This window comes from Mytilus edulis, chromosome 13 (assembly GCF_963676685.1).
Source record: "Mytilus edulis chromosome 13, xbMytEdul2.2, whole genome shotgun sequence".
Lineage (NCBI taxonomy): Eukaryota > Metazoa > Mollusca > Bivalvia > Mytilida > Mytilidae > Mytilus > Mytilus edulis.
This window is the reverse complement of record NC_092356.1, coordinates 6,953,072-6,974,730: the sequence shown is the minus strand read 5'-3', so window position 1 is coordinate 6,974,730 and position 21,659 is coordinate 6,953,072. Positions and strand designations below refer to the sequence as shown.

The following is a 21,659-nucleotide window of genomic DNA, read 5'->3' as shown; positions in this document are numbered from 1 at the left end:
TTGTATTTACATTGTGTCATAGATCAAATTTACTTGTTCGGTGTATGTTCACTTGTTTTTGTAAATATGTCTTTTGATTTAGTTAAGGGGGCTCCTGGGTATAAATCAATTTTTTTTTCTAATATAGGATTTCGCTATATTTTTTTATAAATGAACTTTATCATATACTTAAAAGAAAAATGAAATAAAAAAATGGGGTCACCGTTCATTTAAGCTCACAATCTGCCTCCGGAAGAAGCATTCATTTTTGTTAATGTCCTTTTTTTCTGTTGAACTAATAGGAGAAATAGGAGTTAATATCGAAATAAAAAAAATAGCCTAATTACAGGACTCGCTTTAATTTCACAATTATTTAGTTTATGTACAGCTTATTTGAAAACAATAATAAAAAATATAGGTCACCGATGAGTTAAAAAAATATTTCAAATTTAATGCCAAAAAATGGCATTTTTTCACCAAAGGGAGATAATTTGGAGCTTTTTCAATGATATAAACATTTTAAAAGACATCTGGGGCCAAACCAAAACGATTGCTTAGGTTGATTTTTGTACCTTATCGTAAAATAATAACTAATAGTGTAATAAATAAAATTTGTAATGAAAAAATAAAGGTTTAATTTTTTGCTGAAATTTTTGTACCCACGAGCCACCTTAAACCATTTCAATTGATATTTTATAGTATGTCTTTCTATATTGTGATGTTACACTATTGCTTCAGATAAGGATGAAGGTTGGTACCTATTAAAACATTTAAACCTGCTGTATTTGTTTGCACCTGTCCTAAGTCTGAAACCTGTTGTTCAGTGGTTGTTAATTATTCATGTGGTTCATCAGCGTTTCTCCTTTCTCATTTTTTATTTAGATTAGACAATTGGTTTCTAATAAATATATAATCTTGATGCCTGTACAACTTAAAAGGGGCATTATAATACATGATTTATATAAATGAAGAAAAGAAAAGATACTTAATAAAAAATATTTTCAACAACTGTTTTATTTTGTCTTTTTAAAGTCATCATATGAACATTTAAATGCTTTTTATCACTTTCTTTAAGTTCATAAAGTATTGTGCAAATACTTAGTTTAAACTGATTTAGTAGCTTGCTTTTACTTGCAACTTTAAAAGCTAAATGTATTTAAACTTGTTCACTGTTTCTTTTACTCTGCAAAGTGCTTTTGTACATAAGAATATAAGAGATTAATATCATTTTTAGTATAACTGAATGCTGTTTCACTGATGCTTCTTTTGTATTCCCTGGAATTTTGCTCAAATGTATCTTCAGCAAGAGTAACATTATGGCCTTGTATTACCAAGCCAAAAAGTGTTTTCTGTCCATCTAAACTTAGCAGCATATTCCGTTGAAGTTGCTGCATTTTGCTCTGTCCACTGTCATTTATACTTGTCACTATGGCAATCAGCACTAATTTATTGCCCTTCCAAACAAAAATATCAGACTCTGCTTTAAGTGAAGTTGCTTCTAAATTAAACTCGACACTCTCTTGATTTTTCAACACTGTCCAATATTGGTCTTTTGAATTCATCCCTGCATGTGAAAGCACTTGATTAGAATTACCATCAGAGCACCCTGGCTGACGTATTGATGGTCCTTTTTTCACATACCCCCACCTATCTAGATGAGTATCAAGTCCAGCTGTTGAGTAAGAAAGAGTAACATTGTCAACTCCCATGAACAATAATCTAATTAATGCTTCACCAAAAAGCTTTCCTCTCAAATTATGAAACCCCTGTGCTCTAGCTTCCCAATAAAGGTAGACAATAGGAGAGGGACTGACTGGTGAATCTTCTTGTCTGTTTGCTGTCTGTAAAAAGTCAAATCACAAAAAAATACTGAACTCCAAGGAAAATTCAAAATTGTAAGTCCCTTATCAAATGCCAAAATCATACATGTTCAATGTTTTAAAACAATTTGTCTGCTTGCATCATATAAAATGTAACAGTACATGCTCAATGTTAAATAATGACCGTTTTTGGTGATTAAAAACGTACTGTCATTTTTGCATCTTTTTAGGGGAAAATGTATTTTAAAACTTTTCCTCAGAAACACAATTTATTCAATTACTCTTAAATTCAAGACATTAGAGTAAATTTTTAGATGTACAAAAATGTATGTTAGTGATTCGAACAGATTAATTTTAGTAAGTTAATTAATTGGTAAATCAAATCATAAGGATATAAGGTTGGGATTCAAATCTTTCAAATTTTCATCAACTTGAATGAAAGTATCAATATGGATAAATACATTGCTCTGTACCAAACTTCAGTAGAAGCTTGTTTATGGTCAAAAGTACATCAAGCATCTAGAAGGAAATTTTGTAACATTTTATTTCTGTTGTGACATCACAAAATTTTACTTGTAATATGGTGATCATGAGTACCATTATGTGTGGAGTTAACTGTCCTTTGAGAAAATCCTAATTACAGCCTCAGATTTTGGTAGGTTAAGTGTTACTAAAACTTGTTTTCTGGGACAGGACAATGTCTTGCTGTTTAAGGTGGTACCTAACACTACAGGGAGATAACTCTGTACAGTCAGCTTAACGTTTTAATTACGTTGTGTTGTAAAATGCAAATTAAGCTTTTCAATGATCAAAATTAATGGTTGTCAAATTGCTATATAACCAGTGTAATTTTTCTGACAAAACGGTTCGTTCACTTTTTTTTGAATTTTTACATTTTTGTTAAAATGTCAAAGTAAATACTTTGACAAAATTTTATGAAAATTAAACGAGCCAAATTAATTTTAGAGAAAGTGTTGGGTACCACCTTAATATGTGTTTTTTTTTCTTTATTTCACTAAGGTTTTGTTATTTTGTCTCTTATTTTTTATTTCTTCTGCTTGTTCCTCTTTTCCCTCATTGTTTAGTGGGGTGGGTTGGTGGTTTTGAGACCACTCCTTGTAATATATTTTTTTTTCATGTGATGTAGTCTTGTGAGACTATATGTACTTGTTTTTTAAATTGTGAGACTTTGACTTGAAATGGCTATCACATAAACAAACTTACAGATAGAAGATCTGGTGATGAAGTTCCTGGACAACCCTCTAGGTCTGCTGCCTTAACAGCCATTGACAAATGATAAATTTCTGACTGAACCTGTTCATCCTTAATCAAATCCAAGTCACAATTCTGAAAGAAGATATTAATACACATGCATTGAACTGCTAATTTCAAACTGGAGACACATATTTGATTTAGTACTAAATTTTTTTTATTTTTCTCTTCGTAGGTACAAAAATGCCCTTAAAAAATTTGGTGAAGGTCACACTGAAGAGAAAGACAAGGGAAGCAACTCATTAAATGAGGAATCTGTTTACTGTATTCTTAATATATAAAATAAGGAGATATAGTACATGTAGTAGGGTGCCCAGTATCGAAAAAGACGTCTAGTTAACGAGTTTAAGTTTAACACACAGCTTTACTTGTATGCAAACTATTGGAAAATCATTATATTTTGCAATCATGAATGTCGTCGTAAGCTCCCGTGGTCACGTTTTTCAAAATTTTGTGTTTTCTTAGGGTACCCAAAGATACCTCATTAAACAGGCCATCTTCAACACGATAAATAAAATTATTGCTCTCTGTGTTATGTTGTTCAATTGATATTAATCACTTAGCTTATAAATTAAATTTATCGTACAACGAAAGCTGAAAAGATTTATATAATTAAAATATAAGCTTTTCATGATTTCAGTTGGACTATTTATTTAGCTGAATTTTACCACATTTTGAACAAAATAAAATTTATTGCGTGTTACTTTCATGGGATTTATACTCTGATTACATCAACAAGACACGGTTCATATGTGTGCCAAATATACAACAAATAAGTAGCAGGTAATACTTGCTTCGACCATAGTTTTTTATTGCATTTGTTCTTTTTTTCGTGTTTTGCTATGGTGTTGTCAGCTTGTCTTCATTTTATAAGTTTTTGGGATACGATTGCAGAGCATTGCCCTCACGTCAATCATTTTATTTTAAACATTAAGGAACATCTCAGATTCTTATGATTGTCTTGCTTTAAAAGGTAAAAACAAACAAAGGGATTGAACTTTAACAACTTTCCTATAATGTTCTTTTCATAATCTTCATGTTTGATAATTCCCTTGACTTATATGCGTGTTTTTAACAACACGGAAAATCAGAATTAAGAAGTATTTATATTTAGTGTTTTTATAAATTTAGAAACATGTTAGAGGGAATTCCCAGTTTTGATAAAATGCAAGAGTTCTCTAAATTCCGATAAATCTATTTCTATCAAATAAGAACTGAAGTGGAGTTTTTCTTATATTTTACCGTTATGAAACTGATATTTGAGATTGCACTTCCATAAAGAAATAGAGAACTATCTAGGTCGTTTAATAAACATTTAATATACGTGTAAGACATAATAGTGTCCTATGAAAAAGTGTCCACGTGGACAGTTTTTCATAGAATTCAGGTATTTAATAATGTCCATTCCAATGGAATAGTGTCCCTCAAATGGACAGATTTTTACTGCAAAAGATATGAAATAGTGTCCACCCACAGGACAAATTTTCATAATAGTTGCTATTAAATTGTGTCCTCCATGGGAAGTAATACAAAGGTCATTAAAAAGTTTTATTATACTTGGATTTTAATTAGAATATGAAGGATTGGTGAGAAATGGATTAATATACATGTACAAATGTAAACAGACAAATAATGGATGAAAGTGAATATAGAGAAATTTAAGTTCTAAGAAATTTCCAGCAAATGGCAATGACAAATTGAAAGAATAACAATAAGAAGGAAGTGTACAATCAAATCTGAAGAACTTTACTATATTTATTTGGCAGAGAAGAAAGCAATAGAAAATAAATAATGTCCATTGCCATGAAATATTGTCTCCTAAGTGGGCAGCATTTAATTTTTACAGCAACTGTTATGACATATGGTCCATCTACAGAACACATTTTCATAGTAAATGTTATTAAATTGGATCCTCCAAGGAAAATAATACTGAACCGCAGCTGTTATTTTTTAGAGTTTGAATTATACATGTATATAATTATATTTAGATATAAATATGAAGATAATGATGGTATGACTGCCAATGAGACAACTCTATGTCAAAGTAATAACGAATCAAAGTCCGCAATTAAAGTTAAAATGCGTCCAGTAATAAGAAGGGCAAGTAATAGCAATTTATACTTTAATCATATCAAAAAATCCCTTGGTGGACACAATGTCCTGTGAGAAAATGTCCACCTGTACAAATTATGGTAGTGAATATAATGTTCATGTTCAGGGACACTTTTTCATACCTGAGGACATATTTTCATAGAAAATTGTGTCCAGGACATATTTAAATAAGTAAAAATTGTCCATGGACATAATTTACTATGAAAATGTGTCCAGTGGACATTTTTTCATTGGGGACATTATTAAATCCTACACTTGTTCCAGGTTTTTTTTGGAAATTATGCGCATGCGTATAGTTTTCTTGACTTCAAGGGGTTTTCGATTGAATGGTTGCTCTGGATTCCCCACTCAATTAATTAATTTTTAACTCATGGGATCTTTTCTATGTATGTCTGCTATTGTAGGTTATTGTTGTTGCATAATTTGAAATCATATGCATCATTTAAATTAAAATAAATATAGTCCACATCGTAGAACACCCCTTCAGGCGAAATGGAGTCTTCCATATTATTGTTTCGAGTTGCCTCCCTTCCGGAAGTAACTTCCGTGAATTCTGAATCAAAACAATATGTCGAGTATTAGCTCGTACTGTCAATAAAGTGTATTATATTAAAAACTATCGCAATTTAAACAGATAAATGTGTACGGAAAGGAGTCATGATCACTGACCGAAAGGAAATTAAATATTTAAAGAGTTAGGAATGGGATTCCTCCTAGAATTAACGTAGGAAAATAGGTGTTAAGATACGAAGTGAAATACCTTCTCTCACTCTGAGTCTCAGTGACTGCTGTGGAAAGTAAACTTGGAATTGATAGTACAAAAATAAAACACAATAGGCCTAATAACATTGTTCATACACTTTTATCTGGGATTGGCTATTTTGTAACTATTTTACATGTGCAGTTGAATTAGTTTTGAAAATAATATTATCCAGCTACATGTATACATGTGACAATGAAACAACATCAATCGTATCCCTCAGAGCAATCTGCTCTTTGATTAATGTATCTTTGGTTTCTCACGCCTGTTTTGTTTTTATTGTTTGCATCAGTGCTGTACATAAGCATCTTCCTTATTATATTTTTTAAATACATGTACATGTAAACATTATAGCCAATTGTTGCTCATTTAGTCATCTGTATATGTAGCCATGATGGGGTGTTTTACATGTTTCTAATAGAGGTGTGTTTTCATAATTTTAACCCTCCCCCCTTTTCTCTGTTTGCAGTAATTTTTAATTCTGTAAAGCAAAGCTATACACAGAGCTATATAGTCAACCAAGTTCGATGTTAATTGCGTACAAATTTCGAAACAAATCATTTATATACTGTGAAAGTACTTTTATTCGTGGGGTACCAATTTTCGTGGTTTTCGTGGATGACTTTATCCACGAATTTAAGTTTCCAACGAAATAAAACAACCATTGTCCAAATCAAGACATTGAAAGATCCCCGTCGGTAGGTTTGACTACTGATATAATCTTGAGAATATATTGAATAACGCCAAATCTGAGAATACTTTAATAAAATGTAGCAGTCACAGAACTACAACCACATGCAGGATTATACTCATTTAATCTTTAATAGCCTAAACTGTACAACTTTTGATCTTTTAATTCTCATAAAAAATATTTTTGATCGATGAAAGTCAGATTTCTGGTATTGATATGCTAGTATGATAAAGTATTCATTTCATATCCTCATAGTGCTCGTACATATGGGAAATAATAATTTCATACTGGGCTTGATTTTGATAAGAATTATTTCAAAATTTAAGATACGTTTATATCATTTTTTATGTTACTATTTTCTTTAGGTGACATGTTTATGGCCTAATTTACACCTTTGATGATCACTTTATCATGGGTTCATTAGTGTTATCATTTCAATTTACAGGGGTCAATGCTTACTTTGCAATTTCCATCATTCAAAACATTTGTAACCTTCGTTTCTAAAGGCTTTAATTTTCAATTTAAAAAAAATAAAATAAAATCCACGAATTAAAAAACCCACGAACATGTTAATATTGCTCAATCCACGAAAATTGATACCCACGAATTAAAGTACTTTCACAGTATACTCTTTCGCACCCAAAAACAGAAATTTGATATTTACCTAGAAATTGATGTACACCTGACTATCAAAAGACGTGAAAAACATATTTTTATTTTCGACAAATTATTGAAGTTAAGATCTAAAAAACATCTTTAGAACTTACTTGTAATGAACTGAATACAAAAATTTCAAATTTAGAAATTAAATTAGGTCAAGGTCATTGTTATTTAACAGCTGTCTGAAAATTTAAAATTTGCACCCTATATGCAAAAAAGTCAATGTAAAGTCATTTTTAGCGATAAAAATATAAGTTCTAATGGAAGATAGAAAAGATGTTTTTCTACAAATTAGTTGTTTTTTATTTTGCTCCAAATGCATATATGTAGGAGAAACAAGCTATCTAAATGTGAATGTGCATTTTTCTGGAATTTTTGCTTTGACCTTTGACCGCGATTAAAAAAAACGTGACCATGGCAGACAACGTTGACAATGGTATTTAAATGAGGCTTGTTCTCCTCTTTTCAATGATATAAAATATAGCCGTGTGTTATTCCGTTAAGGCAAATCAATAAAATTTGTTGATTGGGCACCCTACAAATGTGGTTTGATTGCCAATGAGTTAATCATCCACCAGAACTCAAATGATGTGGATATAAGCAATTAAAGTTTAGATTCCCTTCTGACCCAAAATCTTAAGTGTAAAATTCATCTTACGATAAAAATATTTAGTTGAATTGTTAAGGAATATTAAAGCATTATGATAAATTTTACACTTAAAGATTTTTTATGAAAAGGGCTACAGACATGACAGATATACATGTATTATGAGCTATAGCATTTTATCCTCTGGCCTTTGTTAGTCTTGTATTATTTTAACTTTTAGTTTCTTGTGTACAATTTGGAGTTTAGTATGGTGTTCATTATCACTGAACCAGTATATATTTGTTTAGGGGCCAGCTGAAGGACGCCTCCGGGTGCGAGAATTTCTTGTTGCATTGAAGGCCTGTTGGTGACCTTCTGTTGTTGTCTGCTCTATGGTTGGGTTGTTGTCTCTTTGGCACATTCCCCATTTCCATTCTCAATTTTATCCAGTCTCCTTCAAACAATCAATGTTAGAATTATAAATACCTGTTCATACCATTCTCTACCTTTCAAATCCATTGGACTGAAATATATCCAGTTATCAAACATGTCACCTGAGTAATATAACTTTCCCTGGTCTTGTAATGTTCTAAAAATACATTCTTCTGGTTCCCTTTTCATAAAACCTGAAATCAAAATAAAACATGATAAGATATGTAACTAATTTTTGTGTGAGGGATTCATTTTTTGCAACTTGCAGTAGTTGGAAAATTGTGAATATAAATCGTAGCCAATATAAAAAATATGGGTCCTCCATAAAGAAACAAGATGGAGCAGACTAAAAATTAACTGAAATAAATTATGCAAAGTCAATTAGAAAGGGATAAATGCAAAGAGAAAGAAATGTTTTGTCCTTTACAAAGTTATGCACATCATTGGGTCTTTTAAAAAAATATATATTCTTTAGTATTTCTATCTCACAGCAGTTAACCTAATTCTGTATTACTTTAAACTTTACAGTTCATCGGTGTCAATAGAAATTTTTATAGTTAGTAAACAAGTAAACAGACAGAGAATGTTTATGTAATATTGTCTCTGATTTTAAATGCAGTAAAAATGTATTTTCCTAAACTTAAAAGTTCAACAAATTTAAGCACACTTGGTCTAGACCAGTAATATTTCTTTTATATGAATTTTACTCCAAGTTCCTTATATTTTTGACACACTAATATGAAATGGAATTCGTCTTCAATACACTGACGGTAAATTTAACTCCATATATCCTTTCATTTATATAATGGTATTATTGTCTTCTGAAACATGTGCAACAGATATGCAAAAATTCCTCAAAATAAAATTGACAAGGTAAAAACATCAGTCTGGCTAACTTGTCATAATACATGTATATGTCGAAGACAAATCTGTCCTTTCTAATATATAATGTGTTCCTTTAATTAACTTTTACCTTCTATATAAACTTGCCAGTAAATCAAAAATATAATTGTGCAATATACAAACTTAGCATGCAAGCTAACCAATGCAGTAGTAAATTAGCTGTAACTTTTACCTTCTGTATAATCTTGCCAGTAAATCAACAATATAATTATTGTACAATATACAAACTTAGCATGCAAGCTAACCAAAGTCTTGCTCTACATGCAGTAGTAAATTAGCTGTAACATTTACCTTCTGTATAATCTTGCCAGTAAATCAACAATATAATTGTACAATATACAAACTTAGCATGCAAGCTAACCAAAGTCTTGCTCTACATGCAGTAGTAAATTAGCTGTAACTTTTACCTTCTGTATAATCTTGCCAGTAAATCATTAATATAATTGTACAATATACAAACTTAGCATGCAAGCTAACCAAAGTCTTGCTCTACATGCAGTAGTAAATTAGCTGTAACTTTTACCTTCTGTATAATCTTGCCAGTAAATCAACATGGTTCTTTTTGTTGGGAGATTTAATCTTCTACAGCTGTTAAAACTTCTGTAAGCTTTCTCCCATCCTGTGATCTGAAAACAAAAGAAAAAAGGTTTGTTACATAATGGTCATTTAAGATGCTTTACAAAACTGAATTATTGTACTTCATTGCATTTTCCTCAAATCAGATATCAATTTCGACTTTTTTCTAGTTAATAATCATGGTAACATTTAAAAGATAAAGATATGTAGTTTTGCTCATTGTTGATGACATTACAGCCACCTATATATAGTTGCTTCTATTTTCAGTGAATGACCCCTTGTCAACAGAGGGCCGGGCAGCATTCATATATATCCAGCTATGTTGATAAGTCGTTCACCTAAGACTATTTTTTTCTCATTTTTTTCTGTAGACTAAGCTTTGATTTTTTATTACAGTGATTACCATGTACATGTATCCAATTGTCAAGCTTGGTTACTCATTATTGTTTTTCGGTCACTCAATGTACGATGCTGTCCCATACTGAACTTGCTGAACTTGTTTGTTTACATTCAAATTCCAATGGCATCAAAATCACATGATTTATTAAATCGTTCTACCCAATCAAATTGCTCTATTGTCAATTAGGTGGTTTTTCAGTCTAAGGCAATTATATTAAAATTGAGAATGGAAATGGGGAATGTGCCAAAGAGACAACAACCCGACCATTGAAAAAAAAACAGCAGAAGGTCACCAACAGGTCTTCAATGTAGCGAGAAATTCCCGCACCCGGAGGCGTCCTTCAGCTGGCCCCTAAACAAATATATACTAGTTCAGTGATAATATTATCTGTTTGTGGGATAATGCTTTAAAATCATGAAAATTGTTTGCAATAATTTTGGGTTTTATTCAACAGGAAACCTAATATTTTGCCATCCCTTTTGACAACAATGGAATTTTGTATGAATATTTACCTACAGCATTGTACAGTCATGATGTTCAGAATATTGATTTTTTTTTAAGGCCAAATAAAAAAGTATGTGTGGTTCCAGTTACATCTGAAAAAAAAGTTAGGGTAGGTAGATAGGGATATTTTTTTATTTTATGGTTTTTTTTTACATTGAGTCTATGGGCATGATGGGAGCAACATTCTGACTTTAACAGTGCTTAGTGAAAAATGACAATAAAATCTTTAGGGTAGGCTATTTGTAAGCCGAAAAAGTAGGGACGGTAGGGTTACTGGAACCACACATATATTTTTATTTGGCCTAATGAATCAATATTTTTTTCTAAGAAAAATAAATGTAAATTGTTTTTTATTAATCTACTCTACATTCCTGCAAAAAATTACATTTGTATGGCATGGACATTGTTTTTTCATATAGGTTTCTTTCATTTTGGATGGGTTTTTTTCGCAGGATAATCATGAAAGACATAAGGAGCTTGTCATTTTAAAATTCATAAAAATACGATTTGCTTGACCTGTATTGCCTGCCACAAGGATTGATGACGCTGAATGGAATGTACACAAAGTAATGGAGGACGGAAGTGGGATTTTATGAAGTTCTAGAATGTTTTTAGACATTCAGAAGTCGGGATTGAAATGGCTATTATATATAGAAAATTGGCATGTTTGAGCAATACTTGAGAATAACAATACACCTTATCGCTAATCCCGGCTGACCCAGCCGCTTGAACTTTTGACGCATACAACAATCACTTTTCCATTGTGGCATCAGATATTTTGTTTAATGAAGTCAAAATTTTAAAGGAACCTGTGTGATATCCAGTAATGGCGGACAAATAGCGATAAGGTGTATGAAAACTTACCTTTAGACATGTTTTTTTATTCAAAAGAGTAGAAAAAACTTATTCTGTACTAATTTTCCACGCTGAAAGTAGCGTAGTGATGTCAAATTACATAGTTTCCCTGCGTGTTAAGTTCAAACACAAATACTGAATGAACTAACAAGATGACCAATTTTAGACTACGGTAGGCATATTCACAGAAATTATCGAAATTATAAATTCAATCTATATATTTTTGGTTTGGGGTTTTCAGTATAAGTAAGTTAGTAAAACTTTATTTTGATTGGACAGATTGATAAACATAATACAACATAACTTGCCATAAGCATAAACATTCACAGAATAAAAGTGTACAAAATTCTGGTGATTTGTGAAAACCAAGACTTTAGTATTATTAACTGGCTGTTTCTGTATTGGCTCTGTTATAGAGTCAAGGTTTGCTGTATTGGCCTTGAGACCCGTAGGACTAGAACAGATCGAAAATCTGATAACAGGTCCAACACAGAAACAGCCGGTTCATAACACTTTTAAGGTGGCTCGGGCCTATTCGAAGTTTCTATCAGAAGTGCCGTATTTTTAGTTATTTTATTCTTTACAGAAAGTGAATCAAATTGGTCGAAAAAAAATAGGGGGTCACGGACCATTTAAGCTCAAAATTTTACTTTTAAAGAGGTATGTAAAAGGGACCATTTTTAAATGAAATGATAGGGAAAATAGAGGTGTTAACATATTTTTATCGGAATATCAAAAAAACGTTCTATGACACTTGGTCCAAAACTGTAATATAAAAAGCTGAACTATAGCTTCAAAAAATGAGCAAATAAAAAACATAGGTCACGGATAAGGAAAAAAACATATTTTGCCTTAAAACCCAAATTTTGGCGGGAAAATGGTGAAAATGGGTGAAATGTCATTTTGTCCCTTTAACAGATACGGATAATAACGAAAATATTCTATTAGTTACATAACTACAATGATTTAACATTTCTAATCAATCAAAATATTTTAAAAAAATATATCGAATTTACGACAAATACTTTTGTAATTCATGCGTGAAATTATGCGCAGTCGAATAGTCCCGAGCCACCTTAAGTTTTATGTGTTCATAAGAAAATTAAAAACCGTAATCAATACAGGGCCAATACGGCTTTTTTCACGCTTTTTCCTGTATTGGCACTGTTTTTTCCGTATTGGCCCTATTCGAAGAGAAATATTAAATCTTGTTATTGACAGTGAAACGTTTTCAGCATTGCACATGCTGATTTACCCGTATAATTTGGGCCTTATTTGCTCGTATCATTTAATAAAGGAAGATTTTAAATGCTATTCAGCATCAAATGCACATATTGCTTACTGTCTCCGGTGATTGAAATTCTTCATCTGAATCTGTATTCATATATTTTCTTTTTTTCATGGAGCCTGACATTTTTATTATTTATTTATGAGGGATGAAACTGGAAGGGGAGGGCAACGTTCTGAACTCTTTCCTGTTTCTCATTAAACAATCCTCCATTATATTGGGAGCACCTTCGTGACCACATAGCATCCTCATCCAATCTTTAAGGTTCATGTGGACCCTATGGCTAAAATGGCCGTATTTTCACCTCAAAATTTTCTCTGAGTACAGGCAAACCTGTGCATCTGGAAAAGTTTTAAGGCATAGCATGCCCTAGATAAATAGAATTCAAATGCATTGTATGATTTAGAAAATTCATAAGTTAACTGGATTTTGCCGTACACTTTTTTTCGTCTCTGCAGAAGATGATAAAATTAACAAACAGTTGAGTTTACCTTGATATGGTCCACTCAGGTACACAGTTTAAATAACCAATTATTGTCAGGTATCTTTTGTCCATCTCATGTCCATCAGTGTCAATTAAAAATGCTCATTTTAATTTTTACCTGTGGGGACGTTCTCAAACCTGTTTCCTAACTTAGTTTATTTTGGCACCTTCTTGAGGAATGAAAAAAAGTGCACGGAAAAATCCTGGTAAGTTTTTATTTTTCTAAAACATAAAACATACTTAAAATTCATTTGTCTAGGGCATGCTATGCCTGAATTTTTTTTACAGATGCGCAGGTTTGTCTGTACTCAGAGTAAATTTTGAGGTGAAAATACGGCCATTTTAGCCATAGGGTCCACATGAACCTTAAAATACTTCATTGATCTTCATTGACCGAGCATGCGAGCCAGGCTGCCAGGCTACATGATCACAGTTCAATAATCGTTAAACGTACAACTACATATAGTCCTATAAGTGGTCACAATTAAGTCTGGTTCATTTATATTAGAAGGGTGATTGTAATACCACAAAAATAGAGAAATACAGGACTGCATTTGCCCTAAGATTTATATATCATGTATATGAAGACTAGTACTTATCATGCTTATGAACAACTGTTAATTAAATCAAAAGTACTTAGTTTAAAAATCAGAAGAATTAGAATGATAGCAATATATAGAGGTGTATAAAATTATTAATAAACATGTCCATTACAGGCGCGGATCCAGAGGGGGGGGGGGGGTTCCGGGGGTTGGAACCCCCCCCTTTTTTTGGACGATCAATGCATTTGAATGGGGACATGTAATTGGAACCCCCTCCCCCCTTTTTGTCCTGGGTTAGGAAACCCCCCCCCCCCCCCTTTTTAAAATGGCTGGATCTGCCCCTGCATTATATCTACATGAACTTATTGAAATTAAAACAAGAATGTGTAAAAAGTACACGGATGCCCCACTCGCACTATCCTTTTCCATGTTCAGTGGACCGTGAAATGGGGTCAAAATTCTAATTTGGTATTCAAATTCTAATTTGGTATTTAAATTAGAAAGATCATATCATAGGGAACATGTGTACTTAGTTTCAATTAAGTTGATTGGACTTCAACTTCATCAAAAACTACCGGCTTGACCAACAACTTTAACCTGAACTTCGCACTATCATTTTCTATGTTCAGAGGACCGTGAAATTGGGATCAAAACTTTAATTTGGCATTAAAATTAGAAAGATCAAATCATGGGGAACATGTGTACTAAGTTTAAAGTTGATTGGACTTCAACTTTATTGAAAACTACCTTGACCAAAATGTGACTTTAACCTTAATCCTGGCGAACAGACGCACAGACGGACGGACGGACAGTCGAACGGCCGTACAGACAAGAAAACATAATGCCCCTCTACTATCGTAGGTTAGGCATAAAAATGTAATTACTCTTTTAGAAATAACAACATAACAGATGTTCCCAGGGTAAGGACAACTAACCATGGTCTACACTCATTCAGATATGCAGGAGCCAAACTCTAGAACGAACTACCGAACAATTATAATATGGCATTATGGTACAGTACAAAAATCATGGTAATGTCAACAGTACATAGATTTGTAGTTATGCTTAGAGTTATAATGACGCAAACGTCATAAAACGAATGATGACGTTGCAAGATTGTTGTTGCTTAGGCTATATAAATAGTCTGCAAACATTTGTTGTACGACGGTGTTCATTTTGCAGCAGTCATGAGTTTTCAAATCGCATATTGTGGAAGCGAATGTTTCGAAATCGATGAGCAGAAAGAACACGGTGAAAATAAGGACAACAATATTCAGACTAGATTACAAAGCAATACAGAGGACGCAAAAAATAGTGAAGGCGCAAGCTTTGCAACTGAGGTAACATCAAAATGGCTAAGCTTTTCATTCAAGCTTCATGATTTCGTGAATACTAACTACAATCGTTATATTGAAGATTTTACCGATGATGAAGTTGAGAACAAAATTAAGCGTAGAAGAAATGGCGGTTTTGTTGTAAAACAAGTTACAAATGAACATAAATCTTTCATATCATCGATCGATTTCGGTAACACACAAACGGACTCAAAGCAGACGGACACGGACACTGTCGCCTTGAATGAAGGACTAGCAGAAATCAAGGATGCATTTGTCAAACCTCCTGTGAAAATGTCTGGATTCCTGTCGTCTGTAGGGAAGCCGTGGACAGCAGACGACAATATTGCCAATGACGAAAATGTCACCACAGTGGAGCAGGTTCAACCAGAAGGGTGCTTTTGTTGGCCACTTGTTCATCTGGTAAGTATGTATGAAAAATTGCATCACAATCCATTTTATTTTTACTGTTAATGATATTTTAACAAGGTAAAACAGAAACATATTGACTATTGTGAACAGTTTCAAATGAAATAGTTTGAAATATATAACAGAGGAAAAAACGGATAACAAAAAATAAATTATTAATAACAGATACAGAAGATTCCACTTTTTAAGCCTCTTACTTGTTTGTGATAATGACTATTTAGCTATTATGTCAGCTTTCCGTATATATATATTGTTGTGAATGGTCATATTATAAGAAATCTTGCTGGTAAATATAATTACTATTACCGCAACACATACCTGTATGAGGACTTCGGATTCTGCTATCGTCCACTCAAACGTTGAAGCAAAATTTACTTATAGTATTTAAAAACCCTTTTTCATTGCTCAGTTTTTCTTTCCTCGCTAAATGAATATTGTAAATATCATAAAATTGCAGAATTGTGTTTGTTTGAGAGCAAACCATATAGATATCGGAAGATGGGATATGAGTGCCAATGAGACAACTCTCCATCAAAATAATAATTTATAAAAGTAAACCATAATAGGCCAACGGGTACGGCTTTCAACACGGAGCTGTTAAGTTTACATCTCTCAAAAACGCCTCATATTTGCAAAGCTGACTTTTTATTGAAGTCTTGTTGTATTATAGATTTACAGAATACGATACCGATTGTTTGACAAGAAAAAGGACAAAGAACTTAAAAAAAGACAAAAATCCAAGGATTAGTAATATAGACAAATATAACGGTATGTTTTCCAAAAATAAATTATGTATAATACTTGCCACTGGATATTTACCATACAGAATAAGCCAATAAACCAATTAATTTTATTTTTATTTATATTTGCCACTGGACATTTACCATACAGAATGAGCCAATAAACAAATTAATTTTATTTTTATTTATATTTAAACCAAATACATTTTTAGACCTCTACTTGGCAAAAAAAATAAATTATACTGGTAATATGTAATGGTAGTAGAATAAACGATACTTCTTCAGAGATACTTCTTAGTATAATTATTTTGAAAATATTAGCCTTTTTAATTCATTGCAATTATTTCTTTTTTTCAGATATTAAAAGAAGAAGACAGAAGAATCGACTTGCCTGAAATTTTTATGAATAAAAGAGATAAAAAAAAGTTCACCTTAATTAAAAATCATGGCTCCAGACGTGCACGACATGGACTATTTGACATAAACGCTGTTTCGGTGTAATTCAGTTTGTCTAACAAGCATCCGTTAAATTATCCTTGCTTTTTCCAAATGATTTTTTAATAGGTTGTACCACTGTCTCAGATAAGGGGAAGGTTGGGATCCCGCTAACACGTTTAACCCAGCCACATTCTGTATGTATGTGTCTATCCCAAGTCAGGAAGTTGTAATAATTCAGTGGTTGTCGTTTGTTGATGTGCTACATATTTGTTTTTTCGTTCATTTTTGTACATAAATGAGGCCTTTACTTTTCTCCTTTGAATTGTTTTACATTTTTTTTTTATTTCGGAGCCTTTTATAGCTGACTATGCGGTATGGGCTTTGTTCATTGTTGAAGGCAGTACAGTAACCTATAGTTTTTAGATAATGTAAATTCTGTAAATCTTCATTCAGTTTTTACAGAATAAAAAATGTGTTATCTCCCATTGTATGTAAACCAACTTTTATAAAATACGGATTACAGAAATCATTGAGGAACAGATATACTAGTATTGACGGTACTAGATATACTGTTTTAGGTATAAACTTGTGGTACTTACATATTTTTTCTTCAAATTATTTATACAATTTATATCAAACGCCATTTATATATATGTAAGACAATGATATTATGATAACAACGAGGTCAAAATAAAGTTTGCTCGACATTGTTTAGGTTGAAACAACCGAATTCTGACGGAGTCATGTGTCTTGAAATATGAATCAAATATATCGGAAATAGGAGAAGAATTGAGTATACAATTTGTACCATGCATGTCTGTCATATTTGTAATTCGTAAATTGTGTTGTTTTTCATTTAAACTGACAACCAGGAACTGTGGAATATGTCAACGAAACAACCCCGACTACAGAGCAGACAACAGCCGAAGGCCACCAATGGGTCTTTAACGCAGCCAGAAAACCCCGCACCTGGAGGCAGGCCCCCGCTGACCCTTAAATACAATTTATACCGTTTGTTTTCTCGTTCCCATTGTTACACATTTTTCTGCTTGGCCTCTCATATTGCTGATTATACGTGATGGGTTTTCCTCTCTGATAAAGGCCGTACAGTGTCCTTTAATTGCTTACTTTCATTAAATCATTAAGTCTTCAAAATGTTTACTCGTTGGTGATTTTAACGCAAGAACCGGGTCCGAGGATGATTTTATATTTGTTCCCGATAGTGAATCTCATGTCGTAGATATCGAAAATATACAAATAAATGCTGTTTGCAATTTAGACCAGTATGACTTCTCTCGAAAAAGGAACAGTAGAGATAAAAACAAGAATAGGTTTGGAAATCAACTACTAGAATTTTGCAAGGGAAATAACTTCTTCATCATGAATGAGAGAACTCTAGGTGACATAGATGGAAAGTTCACATGCCGTAATTCAAGCGTTGTTGATTATTGCCTATGCAGCGCAGAACTTATTCAAAATTTTACCGATTTTAAAGTACTTGATTTTTCAAGTCTCTATTCAGATGTTCATTCCCCAATCGAGATATCCCTGAAAAAAACAGATCAAGAAGTCAGCATCAAATGTAGCGATGATACTAGAACAAATGAACAAAAAATAAACAATTGGACTAATGAAAAATCACACAAATTCTTAGAATGCTTGAACCTTACAGAAATAGAAAATATTAATTCTGAAATTGATGGCACAACAGTAGTGACGCAAGAAACAGTAGATATGATAATCAGTAAAATAGGCAAAGTGTTAATAAATTCAGCGGGAAACACTTTTGGGTTTAAAGTCAGTGCAGGAAAGAAGTCAGAACATAGAAAAAATAAACCATGGTTTGACCATGACTGCAAAGCCGCTAGGTCAGATCTCTGTAAGATGAAACGAAATAAAAATAAGTCACCGTTCCACAGAGCATTTGTGTCAGATGCCGAGAAGAGATATAAAAATACAATGAACAAAGCTCATAAGAAATACAGAAGCGATTTCCGAAAGAAAATGGATGATCTAAAGCAAAAGGATGCTAAGGAATTTTGGCGACTTCTTAATGAAAATAAAAGTACAGCTCAGCCTAAGATTGATTTCGACAAATTGGTCTCATATTTCAAAGAGTTAAACAGTGATCTGAGAGATGATACAGAAGAGCAACAAATTGAAAGTAATATTTCCCACGAAGAAATAAACGATGAGTTAAATAGCAGAATTACAAAACATGAAATTCTTAAAGCGCTGAAAAATCTGAAAAATAACAAAGCATGCGCCGAAGACAAACGGATTAATGAATATTTAAAAACATCCGCTCATGTTCTTATCGACATATATGTGAAAATTTTCAACCTAGTTTTCGACTCCGGAAAAATCCCAAAACAATGGGTCCAAGGAATGATAAAACCTGTCTACAAGAACAAAGGTGACAAACGCAACCCCAAAAATTACAGACCAATAACTATTTCGAGCTGTTTCGGAAAAGTCTTTACAGCGGTATTAAATGAACGCCTTAAAAGATTCTCAGAACAAACATCTCTTCTTAAAGAAAATCAAAATGGTTTCCGAGAAAAATACTCAACAATTGATTGTGCGTTTCTTCTGAACTCTTTAATTGAAGTTTTACAACACTCAAAAAAGAAACTATTTTGCGCATTTGTAGACTTTGAAAAGGCCTTCGATACGGTTAATCGTAATTTCTTATGGTTTAAAATGTTGAAAAACAATATAAAGGGGAAAATGTTTAATACTATTTTTAGCATGTACCAGAATATTAAATCCAGCTTGAGCTATAATGGTCAAACTTGTGAATCTTTCGCTTGTGAAATCGGTGTCAGACAAGGAGAAAATCTGTCACCGTTTTTATTTTCTTTATACTTGAATGACCTAGAAGACTATCTGATCTCGGAAAATGTTTTAGGCATGAACACAATAAGTAAAGATATAGAAGAAAAACTTGGAACTTTAATGAAATTATTCATAATTCTCTACGCAGACGACACTGTAATCATGGCAGAATCACCTGACCAACTGCAACATGCACTTAACAAATTTAAAAAGTATTGCGAAACCTGGAAGATGCGAGTAAATGTTGCTAAAACTAAAATCTTAATTTTTTCAAAAGGAAGAACTACAAACCCTCCACTTTTCCGATTCAACAATCATCATATTGAAACTGTAAAACACTTTAACTACTTAGGAATTATTTTCAGCAAAACAGGCAGCTTTAAACAATGCAAACAACATCTAAAGGACAAAGCAACAAGTGCAATGTACGAAGTTTTAAGGAAGGGAAGAATTCACAATTTATCAATTAGATGCCATGTAGATTTGTTTGACTTACTGGTAAAACTTATTCTGCTATATGGATGCGAAATATGGGGTTACGAAAACTTAGATATACTAGAAAGAGTTCAAACTAAATTTTTTAAGCTACTTTTACATCTTAAGCCATCTACTCAAAACGACTTCATTTATGGAGAACTGGGTCTGTATCCCCTAGAAATAGATATAAAAACTAGAATTATATCTTATTGGACAAAGTTAATTACCGGTAAAGAAAGTAAGCTCGCTGCTGTAATGTTTAGATACCTTTTCAAGTTAGCACAAGAAACAACATTTCGATCGCGATCGTTAGACAAGATGAAAAGTATTCTAGACAATTGTGGATTCTCTTACTTATGGTCATTTCAAAACACATCACCTAACATTAAATCGATAATTAAACAAAGACTAGAAGATCAGTTTACACAGTCATGGTCAGGAAAGGTAAACGATTCGCCGAAAGCCCTGAATTATCGCCTATACAAGACATCACACAATTTCGAACACTACCTTAACGTACTTGATGATAAAGATGTAATAACAATGTCGCGGTTTAGGACAATGAACCATAAACTGCCGATTGAAAATGGTAGATGGCAAAACATTCCCCGAGAACAGAGAAAGTGTCCGTTGTGCAGAGTTGCTATAGGTGACGAATACCACTATGTAATGGAATGCAGCAGTCTCTTGACAGATAGAACACTACTTATTGACAAGAAATACCTAACGAACTTTAATGTTTTAAAATTTAATGCTATTATGAACCAAAAACAGAAATCTAAACTTCGAAAATTGTGCCAATTTATTAGAATTATAAATGACAAACTGGATTCTCTCTGATGTTAACCTGTCGGCTATACTGATCATACAGTTGTAAAAAAACTCATATTTATTGCTTCCTCAACAAATGTACATATTATATGCAATGTAATGTAAACTAATATGTTTTTCTGTATACCTTTGTCCAACTTAATAAAATTGAGAATGGAATTAGGTGATACCAGAATAAATAATATATATACAAATATAACGGTATGTTTTCCAAAAATAAATTATGCGTACTACTTGCCACTGGACATTTGCTATACAGAAAAGCCAATAAACCAATTAATTTTATTTTTATTTATATTTGCCACTGGACATGTACCATACAGAATGAGCCAATAAACAAATTAATTTTATTTTTATTTAAATATTAAACCAAATACATTTTTAGACCTCCAATTGGCAAAATAAATTATACTGGTAATATGTAATGGTAGTAGAATAAACGATACTTTATGGCAAGCCGTTCTCGTCAAAACTATGTTTAAACCATTTTTCGAGAAATTTACACACTGAGAATTACAAAAAAACACACTGAGATTTAAAAGCAGAAGACAGAAGAATCGACTTGCCTGAAATTTTTATTAATAAAAGAGATAAAAAAAAAGGTTCACCTTATTTAAAAATCATGGCTCCAGACGTGCACGACATGGACTATTTGACATAAACGCTGTTTCGGTGTAATTCAGTTTGTCTAACAAGCATCCGTTAAAT

At 32.4% G+C, this 21,659-nt stretch overlaps 2 protein-coding genes across 4 annotated transcripts; one reads left to right on the top strand and one right to left on the bottom strand.

Moving 5' to 3' along the window:
* Positions 1-966: 966 nt before the first annotated feature.
* LOC139501583 (uncharacterized) lies at positions 967-14,911 on the bottom strand. 3 transcript variants are annotated; one of them, XM_071290700.1, is made up of 5 exons: positions 14,800-14,911; positions 9,739-9,841; positions 8,367-8,506; positions 3,024-3,146; positions 967-1,820 (listed from the first exon to the last, which is right to left on the bottom strand). In XM_071290700.1, the coding sequence occupies exons 1-5, from the start codon at positions 14,800-14,802 to the stop codon at positions 1,158-1,160; spliced, it is 1,032 nt and encodes a 343-aa protein (XP_071146801.1). In that variant the 5' UTR covers positions 14,803-14,911; the 3' UTR covers positions 967-1,157. The 3 variants fall into 3 exon arrangements, with proteins under 3 accessions (XP_071146801.1, XP_071146799.1, XP_071146800.1); XM_071290698.1 differs by lacking the exon at positions 14,800-14,911 and adding an exon at positions 12,893-13,051; XM_071290699.1 differs by lacking the exon at positions 14,800-14,911 and adding an exon at positions 10,195-10,327.
* Positions 14,912-14,966: 55 nt separating this feature from the next.
* LOC139501584 (uncharacterized) lies at positions 14,967-16,854 on the top strand. The gene is made up of 3 exons (XM_071290701.1): positions 14,967-15,621; positions 16,298-16,395; positions 16,725-16,854. The coding sequence occupies exons 1-2, from the start codon at positions 15,052-15,054 to the stop codon at positions 16,373-16,375; spliced, it is 648 nt and encodes a 215-aa protein (XP_071146802.1). The 5' UTR covers positions 14,967-15,051; the 3' UTR covers positions 16,376-16,395; positions 16,725-16,854.
* Positions 16,855-21,659: the final 4,805 nt, after the last annotated feature.

What these genes read in the sequence shown, in the direction of transcription:
- LOC139501584 (XM_071290701.1), top strand. Translation starts at nt 15,052, where the DNA reads ATGAGTTTTCAAATCGCATATTGTGGAAGCGAATGTTTCGAAATCGAT. An exon ending in GTTGGCCACTTGTTCATCTG is followed by an intron (nt 15,622 to 16,297) that starts GTAAGTATGTAT and finishes GTTGTATTATAG; the next exon opens with ATTTACAGAATACGATACCG.
- LOC139501583 (XM_071290698.1), bottom strand. Translation starts at nt 12,964, where the DNA reads ATGTCAGGCTCCATGAAAAAAAGAAAATATATGAATACAGATTCAGAT. An exon ending in AATTTCAATCACCGGAGACA is followed by an intron (nt 9,842 to 12,892) that starts GTAAGCAATATG and finishes TTTTGTTTTCAG; the next exon opens with ATCACAGGATGGGAGAAAGC. An exon ending in CTGGCAAGATTATACAGAAG is followed by an intron (nt 8,507 to 9,738) that starts GTAAAAGTTACA and finishes TTTTGATTTCAG; the next exon opens with GTTTTATGAAAAGGGAACCA.